This window comes from Rhinolophus sinicus, linkage group LG07 (genome assembly GCF_036562045.2).
Source record: "Rhinolophus sinicus isolate RSC01 linkage group LG07, ASM3656204v1, whole genome shotgun sequence".
Lineage (NCBI taxonomy): Eukaryota > Metazoa > Chordata > Mammalia > Chiroptera > Rhinolophidae > Rhinolophus > Rhinolophus sinicus.
Window position 1 is genome coordinate 123,145,967 of NC_133757.1, and position 15,817 is coordinate 123,161,783.

The 15,817-nt window shown below is 39.9% G+C and overlaps 1 protein-coding gene across 3 annotated transcripts in view; it reads right to left on the reverse strand.

The window, feature by feature from the left end:
- Positions 1-2,365: 2,365 nt before the first annotated feature.
- The window catches only part of AFG2A (AFG2 AAA ATPase homolog A), a 275,426-nt gene continuing 261,974 nt past the window's right edge, over positions 2,366-15,817 (reverse strand). Inside the window, exons 17-18 of one of the 3 annotated variants that reach the window (XM_074338542.1) lie at positions 4,109-4,139; positions 2,366-2,636 (exon numbers count right to left, since the gene is read on the reverse strand). In XM_074338542.1, coding sequence (XP_074194643.1) covers positions 2,626-2,636; positions 4,109-4,139 — 42 coding nt within the window. In that variant the 3' untranslated portion in view covers positions 2,366-2,625. Of the gene's footprint in view, positions 2,637-4,052; positions 4,140-15,817 lie in introns of those variants that run through there. The other 2 variants (XM_074338543.1, XM_074338541.1) reach the window with 2 other exon arrangements.

Below are 15,817 nucleotides of genomic sequence, written 5' to 3' on the forward strand. Positions count from 1 at the left end.
TCCCTTGTTCTTCATTTTCAAAAGACAACAAGATTAGCTGTGTCTTCTGCCAATTTGATTTCTGAAACGAGTAGAATAGGAATATGAATACCCAACTGAATGACTATTTTTGATAATGCCCTTGTAATGACCACCTGGTGTCATCTTTGATTCTGATCCGCAAACGTTATTAACCTCCCATTTTGATAGCTATCTATTGCTATCTTCATCTTCAAAAACAAGTGCATAAGGACCTAAGTTAATTTAAACCTGTAACTGCCCCCAAAGATAGCACAGTAAGAGAACAAAATCATGTTTTCATTAAAACAAAAACAACTTAAAACATCTGGTGCTTACCACTTTAATCTTTAATTCCTAGTGAAATAACCTATGCCAATGTTTATAGTTTACTTTTTATATGAAAAAAACAAAAGTAGAATATTTATTTGATTAAATGACTCTAGAATGTCTTCTATAAGAATGCCTAACATAGAAAAAGAAAAAAACTTACAAGAGGTGTTTTTTTAAAAAAGAACTGATAGAGTTTTCTTTGATTTGCAATTCACTTGAATAATTCCATTTATAAAAACATTTCACGTGGTCTGTAATAATTGATAGGATACATGTATTAAAAATTTGAGTTCTTGGCTCATTCTTCTACATAACGATCTATACCTTTAGTTAATATACAATATTTGCTCATAATGTTCTCACTTTCAATATTACAAGTATGAAAATGGCGTGGTATTGAGAAAAAAGTATCGGATAGAGGGTCAGTTGATAGGAAGTTCAAGTCCCAGCTTTGCCACTTTCTTGCTTGATGACTCTTAAACTTAATTTCTCTTAGCCTGATCTCTCATCAACAACCTGAAGAAATAACAATATTTTGTCTTCTCAAATCATAGTGCACTGTGGCCTCAGTGCATTGCTTTTTAAGCTTCAGAACTCTTACAAGTTAAGTCTTACAAGTTATCGTTGCCTCAAACACACTGATGCAGAAATGTTTCAGGTCCTCTCTTTTCCAGGGGCTTCAGCCCGAAATAATAAATTCATTTGTCTTATAATTGTCTCGAGTTAATCCAGTTTTACTTTTGTTTTTCTCAGGCTGAACTCTTAGGTTTAAATATGTAAGAGAATGGGTGTGTGTGTGTGTGTGTGTGTGTGTGTTAACTGGGATTTTGGAGCAGCTATACGCTAATAATTTCCGCTTAAGGAAGTTAATGAGCTCTAATCACCTTAATATATATCTGGAATTTTTCATCTGTTATATTGTACTTCTAGGTAAGATGAAGCTTATTGCAAATATTAAAAATCACGTCTATAAAACTTGTAAACTTTGTGATCATTAAGAGCAAAAAAAGCAAATACACATTTTAAAAAATGTGACTGAACAACAATTTAAAAGTTGAAAATAAGTAGAAAAGTAAAAAACATGATCTTTCTACATATTTTCAAAAAGTATATTTACTGCTGCTTCTTTTGGATAATCTCTTAGAATGTCAATTGTGATAATAAATATGGCAGATATGGTAGGAGATACAGTTTCTGTCAATTACCAAAGTACTATATGAAAATATTGCGTATTAATTTTTAAAATTGGTAGCAGAGATATTTCAGTCAATGCGTTTCAATTAAACAAAAACCTGTGAAGCGCCACCTATTGTTGAAAAGAAGTCATTTCAAACTTCAATCAAAACGAAAAATGGGCTTGAATCTTGGAACTGGGTGTTCATAATGGTCATTGTGTTAGATGGTTTTGCCCCACTGCAGGTTAAGGTAAGTGCTCTGAGCACATTTAAGGTGGGCTGGCCTAAGCTGTGATGTTCAGCAGGTTAGGTGTATTCAATGTTTTTTATACTTAGAATCTTTTCAATTTACGATGGGTTGATGGAGACGTAACCCCATCATAAGTAGAAGACCATCTGTACCTTTTCTAAGTAACCACTTTGAGTAGGTAAAGGCCTTTTTGGATACATGTTCTAATATGTTGGTCAATATAACTACTTTATTATCTTCTCCACCAATATTGTAAAACTGCAGGTAGGTACAGTGTTTTTGTGTCTTCTAGGTTCCTCAAAAAGCATCCAGAATCAAAGGTAATACCAGGTGGTCATGACAAGGGCAATTTTCACTCCTTGTTTCAGAAATCAAATCAGCAGAAGACACGGCGAATCTTGTTTTCTTTTGAGAATGAAGAACAAGTGAAAGCTCAGTAGGAAACATTTAATATTATGGAAGAGGAAAGAAGACTAATTATTCACTATCTTGCTGGGTTCCCCCCCTTCCCACCCCCACCCCCCATGCATGCTAAGCCACATGTAGTGGAAAAAAAGAAGCCATGGGAAAGGCAGGTTGCTCATGTCCAAGACCGTGCACCTGGGGTTTGGCTCCTCTGGTCTTTCCATGTATTTTTTCCTTTCACTTTGCCCATCATGGGGAAGTTCAAGGAATTTCATATGCAGTGTACTTGTGAGGTAGAGCATAAGCACAACCCATCTTTCTGAAGGTATCTTATTTCTGCTGAGGACCCAGCGTGTCCATGTGCATGTTTGAGGTTGAAGTACTATATTTACGATCCCAAATTTACCTTTGAATTCAGTACCATTTTTGTGAGACCGAATACAGGAAACTATCAGAAGGTTTCAATCAAGAGACGCCTGGAAGTAAAAAGAAGAGAGTTATTTCCCTTATTAACACCACCGCCACCACCACACACACAAAGGTTAAGAGAAAAAAAACAGGACAGCATTGATAATCGGATACAATAAGTATAGTTCCTAGGTAGACGATATGAAACCTAACTCAGAAATAAGTGAAATTTACCTGAGTATGGCATGTAATTCCGGGGGTGACTTCGTCCCTCAGGCATTAATCTGCTTGCACTCTCTCCACTTAACACATATAAACAAGAGAGCATGATACATGCACAGACATGGTAATTATGAGCTGCTTTAAAATGTTTTCCATGCGACACTACAATGCATGACACTGTTTTCTTCTGACTGAAAGGTCCACTGTATCAGCCCTTTCTCTTGTGCCCTGCCACTAGTAGTGTCTTTACGAAGACGTCCCCAGAGAAATGGAATATTCAGCACCCCCTGTAATATAGAACTCTTCTGTCTCATCTTTAACTGCCTGTATTCTCACGGAAGCAAAATCATTAAGCATTCAGAACTATGGCATTGGCCTTGAGATGTTTTGTATTATAGGATTTGTCAAGCAGGAAGCATCTCCTGCCTCTGAGGGATTTGTGTGGAATAATAAAGACCATACCCAGTAAGATGTTTATTAAAAATGAGCAAAAAATAAATGTCAGGAGATGTAGTTTAAATGAGTGTGTGGTTTTACTTTTTAACACGCATTTGCATCTTGTTCAAGCTTTACTTTTAACTTTATACAGAAAAACCTCACTAATGCAGTATGGGTTAGCCTCCTTGCCACGTGAATTCTCTTTCCCTCTGGCTACAGGTGAGTGAGCCTGTGTGGTCACATGTGGTCACATGTACTTGAGGCTTTGGGCTTGCGGGTGAATGAAATGCGGGAGGGGAAGGAGAGGGAGAAGGAAATGCTGGAAGAGGGAAAGGGGTGCCTTCAGTGGGAAAAAGCCTAAACAGTGAATTACATTTAAAAATAAATGTAGGCGTATGCCTTGTACACTCCATATTCAGCAACTAAAGATCCAAAAGGAGTAAAAGTACATTGTTCCATAATTGTGTAATACAGTCGGAGTTCTACCTTCTACTTTGAACCGTGAACTTTCTATTGAATACGAACCACATATACCAGGCCTGAATTATTACCAGTTCCAAAGTGGGTTCTGAATTAATGAGATTAATGAGATTTTTTTACACTGTACAGGGAATTTGATCCCGGGGTAGGAGTTTTATTAATGAGTGGCCCTGCACTCAGCGACAGTGTGCCATTTGATGGGTGTATTTTTATAAGGCCCTGTGCAAACATCACTAATTGGCTCCCTCTGAGTTCACCGTGACAGTAAAGATCCTGAGCATACATCACGGCAGCAATCCTTACTCATTAGACGAGACTAGGGGTTGAAACTGTTCCTATGTAACAGTGTCAGAGAAAGTTTATGCAGTTCGTGTTGATTGAAAAGATATTATAGGCATACCTCGGAGATATTGCAGGTTTGGTCCCAGCCACTGTAATAAAGGGAATATCACAATCAAGCGAGTCGCATGAATTGTCTGGTTTCCCAGGGCACATAAAAGTTACCTTTACACTCTACTGTAGTCTGTTAACTGTGCAATAGTATTATGTCTAAAAAATGGACATACCTTAATTAAAAAATACTCTATTGCTAAAAAATGCTAACCATCAACTGAACCTTCAGAGGGTCATGAGCTTTTTTGCTGGTGGAGGGTCCTGCCTGGATGATGATGGCTGCTGAGTGATCAGGGTGGTTGTTGCTGAAGTGGGCGTGGTTGTGGCAATTTCTTAAAATAAGACAACAACAAAGATTGCCACATCAAGTGACTCGTCCTTTCACAAATGATTTCTCTGTAGCAGGTGATGTGGCTTGATAGCATTTTACCCACAATAGAACTTTCAAAGTTGGAGTCAGTCCTCAAACCCTGCCGTTGCTTTATTAACTAAGCTTGTTGTCATTTAAACAATCTTCGCAGCATCTTCACCAGAGTAGGTCCCATCTCAAGAAACCACTTTCTTTGCACATCCGTAAGAAGCTACTCCTCATCAGTTCAAGTTTGATCCTGAGAGTGCAGAGATTCAGTGACATCCCCAGGCCCCACTTCTCGTTCTACGTCTCTTGCTATTTCACCACATCTGCAGTGACTTCCTCCACTGAAGTCCTGAACCCCTCAAGGTCGTCCATGAGAGTTGGAAGCAACTTTTTCCAACTCCTGTTAATGTTGGTATTTTGACCTCTTCCCGTGAGGTCATGTTCTTAAATGGCCGGTATGTTCTTAAAACACAAATCTGATCACTTAAAAAAACAAAACAAACCCACATAAAATCTCATCAGTTGCTTCCCATTGTCCACATGCTCCCATCTGAATTTGTGACATGGCCTCAGGTCACTCTGTGATGTGGCCCCTGCCCCTTGCTTCAGACACAATCCGGTCCTCGAAGATGCAGCCACGTTGGAATTCTTTTAGTTCCTTGAATGTGCCGAGGTTTTCTAACCTCAGCTTTGCCCATTATTCCTCTCTCAGTTATATGATGTTCCAAGACACTGTACTTCTTTACACAGTTTTGCACAATTGTAATTATTTATTTATTTTGACTAATTTGTTTAAAATCTGTCCTTCCTTCCAGACTGTAAGGCTCCATGATGTGTATGTTGTGTTCACGATTATATTTCCAATCCCTAGTGGTCCTGAGGCTCATCCATGGCTGTTGTGCAATTAAACAAAGGGTCTCCATCTTACAGGAAAAACCGAATTCATTGATTGAGGGAGGAAATTCAAATTCCTTCTGTGTTCTCCAACAGTCAAATCAACAAACTATTAACAAGAATTGGTTGTATATTTCTCTATTCCAATACATTTTTGTGTCTTTTTTTTGGGGGGTGGGGGTGGGTTTCACTGTCTCACCAACAAAAATAGGGAGAAATATAGTTAATATATCTCCATCTCACATTATTGGCTCATTTGCATAAACTTTGAAATGTAAAGGTAGAAAATGAGACAAGCCACAATCCAAATTCTAGATTGTGGATTTTCACAAGTAGGAAGAACAAACCTAACATGGTGATTTAATAAGTCAGCTGTTTCCTTCCAGATTACAGACAAATCACAAGGGTAAATGCTTAAGACAATTTTCCAATCAAACATGGCTAATCCCGTTGATTTCTAACATTCAAGAAACTCAGGAGAAATCTAACAGTGGAGTTCTTTGTGTTTCTTCTTTAATGAATATTTGGCAAAAACAATGAGGTGGGGAAAAGGTTCTTGAAGGCACAGAATCCAGTGTCACTTGCTTACAAAGCAACCATTGGGACATGAGGCGATTGACCATCTGTTTTCAATTTTGGGTCAAAATTTCTTTTAATCCAGGATGTAATTAAATCCTGGTATGTACAGAGATATCTATTTCACATATATAATTCCCTAGATGTTTAATTATAAAGTAGTTGCAATCATTTGCACAAATCAGTTCACATTATGTGATTTTTGACATCAGGTTTACATGTTTTGGAAGGAGATGGACGGGGCTCTGGTGGGGAAACTGGTGTAATGCCTGGAGGAGTCTGTCTCATCTCCTTTATTTTCATCCACCAACTAGACTGGTGCCCTGTCTCACCTCTCGATTCAGTAGTAAGACAGGAAGAGGTAATTCTGTCAAATCCATGCGTGGCGGATTCGGAGCTACCCTAACTAGGTCTGAGTTATAAGGTGATTTCTTAAATTCTGTGTTAAAATATGAACATCATTTTCTTTAAACTATTGATTATACAGAAAGAAATATTTACTTTAAAAATAAAATCCCCCAAACTCTGAGTAAGAAAGGAGAAAATAATAGATTGCATTCTTCATGTTATAACATCTATGCCACATAGTTTCCTCTTGTCAGGTACCAAAGGTTATTTCCAGATGAAGAAAAATCTGAGACTGTTCTTCTTGATTTCGTTTTCTCTAAATCCAAAATTACATAAAGAGGTGTATATCCCCTTTTTGCCACCGATGTATTCCGTAGTTATAGTTTTTTATTCTATACATAGGTATAGAATCAAACAACATAACTGTGATTGTAGAAAAATAAGCTGAAATCTTCCTGTCTGTGTTTGAAGTAATAGGAAGAGAAAGAAATTGCATTAAAATTCCTTTGTACAGATGGTATCATCTGAAAGTCTTATATACATTATGTACATATTCTTATAACTTGGTAGGGGATCTAGAATATCAAATTGGGAGTGTCTTCATGGACATACATTTCTAATTCCTGTCTCTGTTGTACACACTGGAAAATGTCTATTCTAAGAACCAATTTCTACTTTAATATTTTATAATGATGCTATTTCACACTATTTACATAGAGTAACTTCATAAAAAGACACAAAAAGAGAGACACTTTTGTTGGTTGAAAAAAATGAGGAGACAAAATCTTTAGAACTCTAAGCTATATCCAGAAGCCAGAATGAAAATTATAAGTTAAGACATTTCATTTCCAAAGAAAAGGAATGGAAAAGAGACCTAAGTTTTATTATTTTTCCTTCCTTTTCTTGAAAAATTCTTCATCCCTTTTTAGTTTATAAATACGATTTTTCACTTTTCTCTCCCCAATACCTCATCTGCAGAATCCTGTTTTCTTAGTATTCTGGTAAATAGCTTTCTAGACTATGCCATTTATCTTTTTCATTGGTCTTATACTTCTGTCTTCTCATCCGTCAGTCAATAATAAATTTAAAAAGAACTTACAAGTGTCTACTATGTGCCTGGTGGTGAGCATTAGCTGCTTCACTCTTTACAGAGAGGTTTTTATGCCCACTTTGTCGGGCTGCTTCTCATGGAGGCCCTGGAGAGTTCTACCCAGTAGTCTGCATTTCATTTTCAAAGTAAGGAGCCAAAGCAGGATTCTAACAGTGCGTGTGTCACAAAAAATTTGGCTGACCTTTGTTGCCAGGTCCTGGGAGGTCACCCCTAAACCTTTGGCTTTCCTGAGTGGTAGGAGTGGAGGGTTGTCCTTCTGATAGGGTATGCTAATGAGGTGGCTCACAGTGGGTGCTGCATCGTTTACTGAAACCAGATGACCCAGTGTAGGGCCAGCCACAGCCCTAGTCTTAGGGTAGGGGGTGGGCAACCACAGAAGGGCCCATCGTGTGATGAGAGAGTTGGAGCTCTGAGCCCTGTGGCATCAATCAGCCTTGGAGCACTGGGGGCGTTGTGGGGGGCAGGAGGGAGAGAACTGGAAATTGGGCTCAACCTCAGGGGCAATGAGTTCATCCACCCCACCTACTTAACAAAGCCTGAATAACAGCTCTGAACATGAAGCTGAGGTGGGCTTCCTGGGTTGGCAGTATTCCATATAGGTATGGTCACACGATGCCAGGAGGGTAAGGTGTCCCTTCTCTTTGGAATCTTCCTGGCCCCAGACTCCACCCTAGGCTTCTCTACTTGTTGGCTGGCTCTGATGTGTACCCTTTTACACAATGAAACTGTAATTGTAAATATAGCACTTTCACGAGTTCTGAGTCATTGCAGCAAATCGTTGAACCTGAGGGGGGTGATGGAGACCCCTGAATTTATAGTCAGCTGGTATGAAGTGAGGGTGACTCTGGGGTCCCCTGACTGTGGGCCAGCGTCAGAGCTCTTGGGCAGACTCGTCAGTCTGGAAGACTGTGCCCTGAACCTCCAGTTTGGCTGACTCCTGGTGGTGGGCAGAAGCTTCAATCCGAATTTCAGGCAGTACTAGGAGGGCTGGGGTGGAGATGAGCAGCTGGAGTTACTGAGGTGGGCGGGTCAACGACAAGATATTCGAGGGTGATGTGGGCATAGATCAGACCCCAGGAAGTCCCAGGGAAGAGGCAGGGCCTGCGAGAATAATCTTGATGGGGGCAGACTCAATAGATTGGAGAAATGAAGAGGACTCCTGCAAACTATGTTACCTAAACAATATTTCAGAATGACAAAAGCAGATAAGTAGTTGTATTTGTTCCCTGTTGCTGCTGTGACAATTTACCACAAACTTAGTGGCTTAAAACAACATCGATTTATTATCTTATAGTTCTGGCGGCCGGAAGTCTGACATGGGTCTTCTGGGCTGCCTTCCCTCTGGCCACCGCATTGCTAGCCTTTTCCAGCTTCAAGAGGATGCCTGCATTCCTTGATCTAAGACCCCACATCACCCCAACTTCCGTGTCTGTCCTTTCATCTCCTTCTCTGACCCTGACCCTCCTGCCTCCCTCTTATCAGGACACCTTTGATGACATTGGACCCACCCACATAATCCAGGATAATCTCCCAACTCAAATTCCTTAACTTAATCACATCTGCAAAGCCCCTTTGGCCATGTAAGATAAAACATTCATGGTTCTGGAGATTAGGTCAAGGGCATCTGGAGGGGAAGGGGTCCGGATTCTGCCTACCACAGCAGTCCTGTTGAAGGGGTGGGGGGCAGGACATGTAAATATGGTAGGGAAGGAGACGAGGGCTGTACTTGATGGACAGCTGAGGCCCACCTGGCAGAAGACAACAGGGAGGACTGAGAAGTTTCATCAGCAAGATCACAGTCTGTTGCTATAATTTAGGAAGCATCAGCTAGATGAAGAGGGGGAGTGACCAGAAGAGGCCTGCTACGAGGCTATGGCAGGAGCCATGCGTGAGATACTGAAGCCTAAAGTCCCCCAAGAAATGAAACAGACGGCACTTGAGTGAGGGCCACTTTGTGAGACTCGACATCAGATTGAACCTGTGATTTGAGAGAGAGAAAGGCAACATGAGAGTTTTGAGGAGGTAGAAAAGGCATTAAACTCAATTTTAAGTAGTGTTTATTTGGCAGGAAAACAGTAAGTTATATTTTGAACATGGCGAGTGTGAAATTATATGGAGGCTCAATGAGTGGGGGTCCGTCCAGCAGACACCAACTTGGGAGAGCAGAACTTTGTGAACTGAGATATTTTAGTCTCAGGCACAGGGCACATAGTTGACTATATGGAGAGAAGCCCGTGAGAGAGAGAACACAGAAGAGAAAGAAAAGGTTGAATGCAAAATTTTAGGATTTAGGGGTTGTTCATTCATTCAGCAACAATTATTCTGTGGTTATAGGGCCCCCTGTTTTGTTCCAGGCATTGTGCTGGGCTTTTGGGATATAAGCCTTGCCCTCACAGACTTTACAGGCCTAGTGGAAAGGAAAAGTCAGCAGTGTTCGGATGTACTAAGGGCGACACAAACATCTGCCATCACAGTCGTGGGGTCAAGGGGCTGGAGGAGGCGGAGGGAGGGAGAGGCAGGCTTTCCTGATTAAGCAGAAGAAGGGGCCAGGAAGTGACAATCTAGGAAAAACAAACATGTTCTAAGCCCTGCAAGTTTGGAAAAGCCTGATGGATGTGGGGAACTCGGAAGCCGGTAGTGCTGGTGAAAGGAAGTATGAGATTTACTGTCAAGAAGGAGAAGTTCATGGTGGGGGGATGCCCATTGGCAGCAGAGAGCTTGGCTGAGGCTAGCTAGCATCTTGTACATTACCTGGCATATACTTAGATATTTAATGCTCAATAAATATGAAAGACGTGCGTGGAAATTTGTAAAACACCCTTACATACACTATTGTGGTAGGAAGATTAATGTTCTCCCAGGAAGTTCTCATCCCTGGAACCCGTGAGTATGGTGACATGGCAAGGGGGAGTTAGGGTTGCAGATGGAATTAAGGCTGTTAATCAGGTGACCCTGATGTAGAAAGACTATCCTGGACTGCTAGGGTGAGCCCAGAGTAATCACAAGTGTCCCTCAATGTGGAAGAGGGAAGCAGCAGAGAAGGTCAGAGTGATGCAATGTGGGAAGGACTCGACGGGCCATTGCTGGCTTTGAAGACAGAAAGAGCCATGAGCCAAGTAACAGGGGTGGGGGTGGGGGTGGGGAGGAAGCATCTAGAAGCTAGAAAAGGGAGAAGACAGATTCCCCTCCCCCCCACGCTCCCCAACCCACCCCTCGAAATAAACACAGTCCTGCTGACACCTTGATTTTAGTGCTGTGAGATCTATTGTGGACTTCTGAGTTCTAGAACTGTTAAGATAATAAATTCGTGATGTTTTAAGACGCTAAATTAGTGTTACTTTGTTATAGCAGCAGTTGGAAAGGAATACAATCATTTTACAGATGAATGGAATTAAAATTTTAAAAAGTATTCAACAAATGAAGATAAAAAGAAAAGACATAAATCACCATTGTTAGAAATTAAACAGAAGATATCATTATAGATCCTGCAGATCCATTAAAAGAAAAATAAGGGATTACTGTGAACAACTTTATGCTTCTAAATTTGACAATTTAGAAGAAATAGATCAATTTCTCAAAAAGAGAAACAAATAAATTCAACCAAGATGAATATACAGTCTGAATTACACCATCAAACAACTTGAATTTATAATGAAAAAGCTCCAGAAAAAGAAATCTCCATGATGTCCCCACCTAATAATTCTACAAAACATTTAAACAAGATTTAACACCAATTTTATATGATTTCTTCCAGAAAACAGAAAAGGAAAGAACACTTTTTAACTCATTTTATGTATCAAAAATCAAAACTAAAAAAATAGTACAAAAAAGAAAACTACAGACCAATATCTCTTATCAGCTCACATGCAGAAATCTTCCAAAAACATTAAAAATCCAACCCAGCAACACATAGAATGACTTATGTACCATGATCGTAACTCCAAGTTTGCAAACTGGTTTAACATTTGAAAATCAATCAATATAATCCACATTACAGAAGAAAAATCACACCGTCCCATCAATTGATGCAGAAAAAGCATTTGACAAAAGCCAACAGCCATTTATGATTTGTAAAAACCACAAACTCTCAGCAGGTTAGGAATGAGAATTCACTCAACTTAGCAAAGAGCATCTCCAAAAATCCTACAGTTAACCTCATACTTAGTGCTGAAAACAGAATGCTTTTCCTCTTATGATTGGGATCAAAGCAAGGACGTTCACTGTCACTTCTCTGATGCAACAACATAGCACTGAAAGTTCTAGCCACAGCAGAACAGCAAGAAAAAGACATAAAAGCCACACGGACTGGAAAGGAAAAAAAAAAATAAAACTTTTATTACATAATAAAACCCTATTTGAGATGACATGATTGTCTACATAAAAAATCCCAAAAGATCTACAAAGAAACACCTAGAACTAATAAATGAGTTCAGCAGAGTTGCGGGACAGGATGTGAGATCAACACAGAAAAATCAATAGTACTTTTACAGATGAACAATAACATGTTTTTAAAAAATTATTTAAAAAATTTTTGACTGGACAATATTTTTATATGGGTCAAAACAAAAAGGTATAAAAATGTGCACATTTCCTGTCTACCTAGTTCCTAACCCTCCCAAACAAAGAACCACAGCTATTAGGTTCTTGGAATCCTTTTTAGAATTTTTTCAATGCTCACACAAGGAAGTATATCTTTTTCCATTTAGTCCACCATTTTCATATAAATGGTAACATATTCCACACACTGTTTTTTACCTTGCTCTTTTCACTTAACATTATATCTTGGAGATCTTTTCATACCAGTGCATAAATAACTTCCTCTGGTTTGCAGCTGCATAGTATAGCATTACATAGATGATTATAGCTTACTAAACCATGGGCATTTAGGATTTTTCTAATCTTTTGCTATGACAAGCAATACCTCAAGGAATAAACTTGTTCATCCTTGTATGAACATATCTGCAAGATGAAATCCTGGAGTGGATTGCTGAGGTTTATGGAATTGCGTTTTGCTAGATATTTCCAAAGTCTCATCTCTAGAGATGGCACAATTTTTCACACCCATTAGAACTGTTAAAGACAGTTTTCTTTCCTTGAGGCCTCACCGACAAAGGGTGTCATCAAGTGTTTGAATGTTCGCCAATCAGATAAGTAAAAAATGGTACCTAGGTGTGGTTTTACTTTACATTTCTCTGATAGTAGTTGTAGGGTGGAAAATGTTTTCAGAGTACCTTAAAGACTATGTGTATTTCCTTTGCTGTGAACTAAATGTTCAGCTATCAGTTAGTCTATTTTATTACCTTTTCCAAAGACTTTATTTTGAATGTATTTGTATTTGCGACTGTTTTTCTGTTTTCCAATGTATTGATTTCTGCTTTTATTTTTATATTCCTTCCTTTTGCATTTCTCAGTATATAATGTTGTTCTTAAGATGCTTAATTTGTTTTCACTCTTTGTTTATTGACATAAACATTAGCTATATCCCGCATGTTCTGATAGGTAGGTTTTCTAGTCCTATATATTTTTTTATTTTAGTTTTCATTTCCTCTTTGAGCCAAGAGTTGCAGCTTTTATGGGTTGGTTTGTTTTTTGCTTTTCATTTCCAGGTAGTGGGGGCCTTTTTTGTTATTAATTTCTGGGTTGTTTTTATTGTAATCAGAGAATTTTGTCTACACCATTTTAACTTTTGGGAATTTACTGAGGTTTCCTTTGTGGACTAATATAAGGTATCAGTTCAGGGATATTTAAAATGAAGATATGTTCTTCATTATTAGAAGAGGAAGCTTGATACATATATTACAGAACTATTTACTTATTAATGATATTACTTAGGTCTTCTATATCTTTTCATATATCTCGAACCCTTGATCTCTTATGAACCAAAAGAAAACAAATCCAGTACTAGAATTTTTATGTCAAATTTTCCTTGCTTTTTCTATTATTCTGCTTTATGAATGTTGGCACTCTGTTATTTGGTATATAAAAGTCATCACTGTGATGGCTTTGTTTTGAACTTGTCTTTAAAACTTTGCTTTGCTAGTGTTGTGTCCTGAGTTCTACCTTGCCTGGTGAGTTTCCGCTGTGCTGCCCTTTTGCTTGCATTTGCCCAACAGCCTTTCCTCTTCCTTTATTTTTAACATATATAAATACTTTTCTTTTAGATATGTCTCTTGTATACAGCATAGAATTGAATTCTGCTTTGTGGTTGCACTAGTTTTTTATTGCTATGCAACCGATTATAGCTTCAAATAATACAAATGTCTTCCTTTACCATGAACGCGGGCCAGGAGTCCAGACATGTGTTTGTTGGGTCCTGTGTTGACCCACAAGTTGGGTCACAAGACTATAAGCAGGGTTGACTGGGTGGGAGGCTTGATTGGGGAAAAACAGTCTTCCAAGCTCATTTAGGTTGTTGGCAGAATTCATTTCCTTATGGTTGTAGGACTGAGCCTTCCAGCTTCCTGCTGGCGGGGGGCTGGAGGCCAACCACAGTCCCTAGAGGCTGCCAGCAGTTATTGGAGGCCACCTGTGGTGCCTGGTCACATGGGCACAAAACAGGCTGCCTCAGGCATCAACTCTGTGGGGAATGTCTCCAGAGGGAGTTGGCCAGCAAGACGGAGACTTATAGAGCAGGACATAATCATGGGAGTTACATGGTATCACCTTTGCCATATTCTGTTGGTTCGAAGCAAGTCACAGGTTCCCCTCTCCCTCCCACACTCAAGTGGTGGCACTACACAACATCATGAACTCCAGGAGGCGGACACCGTGTGGCCATCTTAGAGTCTGCCAACACAGTGATGAAATCCGAGTCTTTTTCTTTCGTTTGTAAGTTTAGTCCATTCCTGTGTATATGTGGGCTTCATTCTATATGTGTACATGTTTTGGGATTTTTTTTTGGTTTGTTTTTGTTTTTTGTTTTTTTGCATTTTGCTTTTCTCATAGTTAGGAAGGTTTTTATTTTTGTTCTATTTTGCTCTAAATAATTATAACCTGATTTACTAACCTCAGTCCTCTATTTCTTTAGACAATATCTATGATGTCCTGCTCTGAGCAATAATAAAATTAGTGTGTGTTCCCTTGGTTTTCCAGGCTAGCTGCTTCTTCTTCATATACGGCCTTTTGTGTGACTTTTTGAGGAAATCTATCATTTCGGCTCTGAAATAACCCAGATCCAAACCCAGCTCATCATCATTGCTGCACCTCCTGTTGAAAAACTTGGCATCAGTTAGCTGAGGCCGACTTTTGTTGTGGTAACAAATGGCCCCCAAATCACAGTGGCTTACAACACAGGTTTATTTCTCACTCATTTTTCAGCGGTTGACATGTGGGTTGACTGTGGTTTAGGAACCCAGCCTCTGTATTCAAGTAGGCCTCTCTGGGACATTGCTCGTCTGGGGAAGAGGGAAAAGAGAGGTGGCAGAACTATACGGTGAGGGCAGCAGAACCCTTTAGAGTTTCTGCTCAAAAGTGGTACCTGTCCCTGCAATCACATTTCATCAGCCAAAGCAAGTGTCACAGCCGAGCCTGATGCCGGAGGAGTGGGCCTTACCAATCTTGAGCAGGGCAGCCGTGTTCAGGAAGGGGCCAGAAGCTCCAGGTGTTAGGACAGAGGCTGGTAGGAGGAGTCAGGAACTATTTGGAACAAATAATAGAATCTGTCACACAGGGCAAAACTGCACCCCTCAGTACATGCCTCTCGCCTTTGATAAGTGTATGTTTGCTGGCTGTCACCTAGATCTTCTACTCAGGGTCCTCTCACCAGTGAGGCTTTGCGCTGCATTTCGCCCTCTGCCTCCTACTAACTCAGCTGCATTTGGTGGCCTTTTGCATATTCTGGAATCTAGAGACTAGGCCTGTCAGCTAATTTCACCAAAAATGGGGTATGCATTTATTTTCATTCTCCTTGTTGCTTTTGGATGATTTCCAGAACACAAAAGGGGAAATGCTGGGATTTCCAGCTACAGTGATCCAGACAGCTGCACACCTTCCTTGTCACGGCAGGCGACTGCAGACGACGGAAAGCCCACAAACTGCAGCCTGCCTACTGGAATGAGAGGTTTGAACATTTTCATGGTTCTATATAGGCAGAATCATGTCAGGCCTTTCCTTTTTAAGTGAGAAGGACTGATAATTCCTTTCTCTTCATTTTTCTGCTTCTTTGTGCTGTTGGAATATTTGGGATAGAACGCGATTGCTACTGTTCTGCGATCACTGTACAGCGATTCTACAAAATATCCAGGAAAAGTGGTCACCAGCACATTAGTCATAGGTCCCTCTTTCTCTCCTTCCTTTTCTGTCCTCCCAGTTAGTAACTGATGCCACCAGGTTTGCATAGTTCACCTGGGCCATCATAACACCTGCATGCTTTTCATAACACTATTCTCTGCCACTCAACCTTGACTGCCAACATGCTCCAGGCTATGAGT